This window comes from Amaranthus tricolor, chromosome 9 (genome assembly GCF_026212465.1).
Source record: "Amaranthus tricolor cultivar Red isolate AtriRed21 chromosome 9, ASM2621246v1, whole genome shotgun sequence".
In the NCBI taxonomy this organism is placed as follows: domain Eukaryota; kingdom Viridiplantae; phylum Streptophyta; class Magnoliopsida; order Caryophyllales; family Amaranthaceae; genus Amaranthus; species Amaranthus tricolor.
In genome coordinates, this window is record NC_080055.1 from 4,142,185 (window position 1) to 4,148,826 (window position 6,642).

Below are 6,642 nucleotides of genomic sequence, written 5' to 3' on the forward strand. Positions count from 1 at the left end.
ATGTCTTTTAAAATAAGGTCCTTTATTATATTAAAAGATAAAAAATTTTCTACTTTAAGAAAAATAATTCAAAACAAAATGTATTATAACATTATATTACTTCAAATATAAAATAGGTTTACAAACAAATTACTTATATATATATATATATATATATATATATATATATATATATATATATATATATATATATATATATATATATATATATATATATATATATATAGGAGGGATCCATTGAGAAGGGGTTGAAAATGAGAAAGGTAAGAATGACTCTACACCCTTGATTTCAGTAAAATAAAAAAAATCTATGGTCACGATTGAGCCAAAAACACATAATTGTAAAAGTAACTATGTTACACAGAAAGGTAACTATGAAATAATTTTTAAAATGTTTTTAATTTATAACATAGTATCCTTTTTTCTATATATAGTAACCAAACAAAATCAAACAAAAATCCTTCTCATCATTCTCATTTTTAAATCTTTCTTATTTGATTATATATATATATATATATATATATATATATATATATATATATATATATATATATATATATATATATATATATATATATATATATATATATATATATATATATATATATATATATATATATATATATATATATAATAGAAAAATCTAAACTACTTACACTACTACCTTACGGCAAAATTTGGTTGAAACTTGTCGATCTAGCTTGTCCAATTCATTTCATCGATGACGTGATGCATGTCAAGGAACGCAAAGCCAACGATGTAGTTAAACAAAACACAGAACATGAGAAATATGATATATTACTTACAAAACGCAAATAAACATAATAAGGATCAATCGTACACAACCTACTACAATTTGCAACCAAATACAACGCAATTTAATACTAAATTAAAGATATGAAAACATGATTGAGAATAAAGAGGATAGAATACTTACAAAACACAAATAAACTTATATTCTACAACCAAATACCTACAAAGTTGTAGACTTATATTTTTGCAAACCAATTTCATACTTATACTTCTTCATACTTCATACTTATATACAAAAATAAACTTTAACATAACATTTCAAGTTACAAACTTATACTTACAAAACTTATACACAACATTGCAAGTTATAAACTTATAGTTACAATCGTACACAACCTACTACAATCTGCAACCAAACACAACACAATTTCAAAACTTTAAAATTCATACTTATACTTTTTCATAACAATATGTCTTACACTTTAAAATTCATATTTATACTTCTTCATACATAAACACAAAAACAAACTTATACACAACATTTCAAGTTATAAACTTATACTTTAAAATCCATACTAATACACAAAACATACTTACAATTAAACAATATTATAATTTTTCTATCATCATACATCCATCAACTAGTCAAATTATCAACTTTTCAAGTTATAAATTTTACACAACCCATACAACAAATCACAAAAAATTAATCTATAAAGTACCTCACATGAAACAACACTCAAGTTTATTCACAGAATACAAACAAACTTAGAATTCTGCAATACTATAATTCTTCTATCATCATATATCCATCAACTAGTCAAATTACCAACATTTCAAGTTATAAACTTATTTCCAGTTATACACTTTAAACAACTCATATAAAAAATCAATTTGTTGAAGTAAGGAGGTGTAGTGACAGGATTATGCTAGTTAGGATAGTAGTGGGGGAAGAGATAATATCCATTGTCAGTGCGTACGGGCCCCAAGTTGGGCTCGATGAGCAAGTGAAGTGCGAGTTCTGGGATAACCTAGGAGACCTCATGAGAACTATCTCGGATGATGAGAAAGTTTTTTTAAGCGGAGATTTTAACGGACACATAGGCAGAGATGCAGACAACTTTAACTCGGTACATGGAGGGTTTGGTTTGGGGGGTAAGGAACGAGAGTGGGGTGAATTTACTGGAGTTTGCACTAGCAAAAGATTTGGTCATAGCAAACTCAATCTTTAGAAAGAAAGATGAGCATTTGACCACTTATAAGAGCGATGGCCATGCAACACAAGTTGATTATTTCTTAGTGCGCAAGGGAGATTGGGCCTCATGCTTGGATCGCAAGGTGGTGCTTGGTATAGAGATGCCCACCCAACATAGGCTTCTAGTATTGGTTTTCAGGATGAGGAAGAAAATCACAAAAAAGAAGGTCAAGTCTAAGGGAAAGATCATGTGGGGGAGACTCAAAGGAGATATGGTCACAACCCTGGCAAACGAGATAAGTTTTTTGGGCTTCCCAAGCCAGTCAGAGGATGCAAATGAGATGTGAGTGAACATGGCAAAAACCATAAGAAAACTGGCAAAAGAGACCTTGGGGGTAGCGTCGGGTAAACCAAAGTGTTCAAAGAGTCATGGTGGTGGAACGATGAGGTGGAAATGAAGATAAAAGATAAAAAAAAAGATTTAAGGAACTTATGGTATGCACGGAAGAGGAGGATAGGATTGAAAAGAGAGTGAGCTATAAAGAAGCAAAGCGGGCGGCCAAGAAAGTGGTAATGGAGGCAAAAAACCGTGGTTATGAGGACTTATACCGGAAGCTTGATACCAAAGAGGAGGAGAAACAAAATTTTAAGTTAGCGAGGACTAGGGCCAAACAGCGGCAAGACTTAGAGGCAGTGAAATACATCAAGGATGAGGGGGGACCAGTTCTCCTGAGTCAAGGGGAGATCAAAACTAGATGGCTCCAGTGCTTCTCCCAACTGCTCAATGAGTCTAGGGGACCAAAGGAGGCGGATAATCAGATTTTTTATGTCCAAAGACCATTAGAATATGAGCTAGTGAGGAATATTACCATAGAAGAAGTAGGAGAATCTCTAATAAAGACGGGGAGTACAAAGGCATTCGGGCCAGATACCATCCCGATTGAGGTGTGGAAGGGCTTAGGAGAAGAGGGCATTCGTTGGTTGACAAACCTTTTTAATGTTATTTTGAGGACACATAAGATGCCAGAAGAATGGATGAATAGCACACTAGTACCTCTGTTTAAGAACAAAGGCGATGCGCAAGTATGCGACAACTATAGAGGTATCAAACTTCAAAGCCACACAATTAAATTGTGGGAAAGAGTGATAGAGGGGAGACTTAGACAGGAAACAGTGATTAGAGAGCACCAATTCGGTTTTATGCCAGGAAGGTCAACCACTGAGGCAATTCATGTTTTGAAGAGACTGATGGAGAAATATAGGGAGCGAAAGAAAGATCTGCATATGGTATTCGTTGACTTGGAGAAAGCGTATGATAACATACCATGACGTGTCATCTGGGATAGCCTCAAGGCTAGAGGTTTTTCTTTAGTGTACATTGAGGCCATACGACATACATATGACACCGTTTCGACTAGCATTCAAACACCGGTGGGGATAAAAAAGTCGTTTTCGGTTAAACTGGGACTACATCAAGGATCGCTCTAAGCCCTTTCATTTTTACTGTCATAATGGAAGAGATTTCTAAATCTATTTGGGAGACGGTATCGTGGTGCATGATATTCGCAGATGACATAGTGCTGGTAGCAAAAACTAGAGAGGAGGTTAGTAACAAATTGGATGAGTGGAGGGAAGCCTTAAAGTGTAAAGGTTTGCGCATTAGTCGTACGAAGACCGAGTATTTGCGCTGTGAGTTTAGTGGGACATCACCGGTAGGTGAACCAGAGGTGTCCATCGATGATACAGTTGTTAAGAGCACAAACAAGTAGAAATATTTGGGATCGATCATTCAAAGGGATGCGGAGATTGACGGGGATATAAAGCATCGTATACATGCGGGTTGGCTTAAGTGGCGAGCAGCCACCGCAGTGTTATGTGATAGGAAATTCCCAAGCAAGTTAAAAGGAAAATTCTACCAGGCGGTAATTAGACCTGCTTTGCTATATGGGACCGAATGTTGGCCTGTAAAGAAGGTTTTCGAACATAAAATGGAAGTCACAGAAACACGTATGCTGAGGTGGATGTGTGGGCACACATTGATGGATAGAATTAGGAACCAAGAGTTTAGGGACAAACTAGGGGTAGCCCCTATACTGGAAAAATGCGCGAGAATAGATTGAGGTGGTTTGGTCATGTGCAGAGGAAGACTTTCGACGCCCCTGTGAGGAGGGTAGAAAGCATTATAGTAGAGGGTAAAAGGAGTAGAGGTAGACCAAGGAAAACTTACGATGAGCAAAAAAGAGTTGACTTGCATGAGTTAAACCTTTCTGCGGACCTGACTAGGGATAAGAGCAGTTGGAGACGCCATATCCACGTCTTAGAATACTGATGTCCGACTAGTTGACCTTTTAGTGCCCTTAACCCTTTGCCCTTATCGTTTCCTTTCTATTTAGTTCTTTGTTTTCTTTTGTAGTGGTTCCTCTTTTTATAGGCCGTTAAGTTGTCTTGCATGTGTTTTTCACATCTATTTATCTTCCAAGAGCCGAGGGACTCCTTTGGCCGCGCTCTCCTTTATGGGTATGAGTTGCCGCCGTCTTACCCTCCCCAGACCCTGGCCTTAATTGCGCTCTCCTTAATCAAGGACCAAGCACGGGAAGGTACAGCAGAGGGATTCCTTGTTCATGAAGATGGAAGCTTGAGGTTCAAGGGTCGTTGGTGTTTACCGACGGGGGAGGAATCTTTGAAGGAACGTATCCTGGATGAAGCTCATTGTACGAAATTTTCAGTCCATTCGGGTGGTGACAAGATGTATCAAGATCTCAAGTTAATGTTTTGGTGGTCTGGGATGAAGAAGGATATTGCAGAATATGTCTCACGCTGTCTGACATGTCAGAAGGTTAAAAGTGAGCACAAGAGACCAGGAGGGTTATTACAACCGTTAGAGATACCAGTGTGGAAGTGGGATGATATCTCTATGGATTTCGTTGTAGGTTTACCTCGAACGAAAGCAGGTAATGATGCACTATGGGTTATAGTTGATCGTTTGACTAAGTCGGCACGTTTCATCCCTATGAACTGTCGCTGGGAAATGGAACAATTGGCACGAGCTTACATTAAGAATGTCGTACGATTCCACGGTGTACCCCATACTATTGTGTCTGATAAAGATACACGATATCTGTCACAGTTTTGGCAAACCTTGCAACAGGCAATGGGAACAACGTTGCTCTATAGTACGTCGTTTCATCCGCAGACGGATGGACAGACAGAACGAACGAATCAGGTATTGGAAGATATGTTACGTGCTATTGCCATGGAGTGGCAAGGGTCATGGGATGAACATTTGGATCTAGTTGAGTTTTCTTATAACAACAGTTATCAAGCTTCTATACAGATGGCCCCATTCGAGGCTTTGTATGGGCGTCGTTGTCGTAGCCCGGTTTATTGGGACGATTTCACTGAAGCAGTAACCTTAGGACCTGAATTGTTGTTTCAGATGAATGAGAAGGTACGATTGATAAGGGATCGGTTGAAAGCGGCACAGGATCGCCAAAAGTCGTATGCTGATTTGAAACGACGACCAGAGGAGTTCACCGTGGGAGAACAGGTATTACTTCGCGTATCACCCATGCGCGGAGTAGTACGTTTTGGTGCTCGGGGAAAGTTGAGCCCTCGGTTCATAGGGCCATATGAGGTTTTGGAGCGTGTGGGTAAAGTGGCTTATCGGTTAGCTCTTCCAAACTCTTTAGAGAAGGTACATGATGTATTCCATGTGTCTCAACTAAAGCGGTATCATGCCGCAGCCACTCATGTATTAGATCCTGAACCTTTAGAATTGGATGCATCTTTGTCTTACCCTGAGCAACCGGTTCGAATCTTGGACAAGAAGGTCCGTAGTACTCGAAGGAAGGATATATCTATGGTAAAAGTCCTGTGGGCAAATCACGAGTGCGAAGCGGCCACATGGGAAACTGAAGATTCCATGCGGGAAAAGTACCCTCACCTTTTTCAGGTTAGTAGCGTTACGGGGACGTAACTTCTTAAGGGGGGTAGAGGGCGATAAGAATTTCGCGCGAGAAATGTTAAATCTTTGATTGGTAGTTTTGTTGAGTTATGATGTGGAGTTATAGTTATGATAGCATGTGTGCTCTACGTTTTTCCGTGTGTTTTCCGTTGTTTATGTTTTCCGTTGCCATACAAGTTACGAGGACGTAACTTCTTTTAAGGGGGGGTAGTCTGTAACACCCCGTAATTTATCGGGTCTAGAAATAAATAAAGTAGTCTGTGTGCGCGAGAAATGTTAAATCTTTGATTGGTAGTTTTGTTGAGTTATGATGTGGAGTTATAGTTATGATAGCATGTGTGCTCTACGTTTTTCCGTGTGTTTTCCGTTGTTTATGTTTTCCGTTGCCATACAAGTTACGAGGACGTAACTTATTTTAAGGGGGGTAGTCTGTAACACCCCGTAATTTATCGGGTCTAGAAATAAATAAAGTATAATAAAATAAAGTATAACAAAATAAAATAAATAAGTAATATTAAATTATGCTACTTTAAATAGTTAATTATAAGTATTTAAGTAGGTTAATTTTAACGGTAACGAGTTTTATCGTGTGACGTTTCTTTTCGGTTATGACAATAACACAATAATTACTCAATTAATTAATTAATTAATTAAAAAAAAAATTAAGGAGGGAATGGGAAAGGGGCAGCCGGTTGGGTGAAGGGAATGGGAGGAGTTTTGTAACTCCTCT

The 6,642-nt window shown here is 37.8% G+C and overlaps 1 protein-coding gene across 1 annotated transcript; it reads left to right on the forward strand.

The window, feature by feature from the left end:
* Positions 1–1,679: 1,679 nt before the first annotated feature.
* On the forward strand, positions 1,680–2,295 carry LOC130823189 (uncharacterized). The gene is made up of 2 exons (XM_057687823.1): positions 1,680–1,894; positions 1,986–2,295. The coding sequence occupies exons 1-2, from the start codon at positions 1,680–1,682 to the stop codon at positions 2,293–2,295; spliced, it is 525 nt and encodes a 174-aa protein (XP_057543806.1).
* Positions 2,296–6,642: the final 4,347 nt, after the last annotated feature.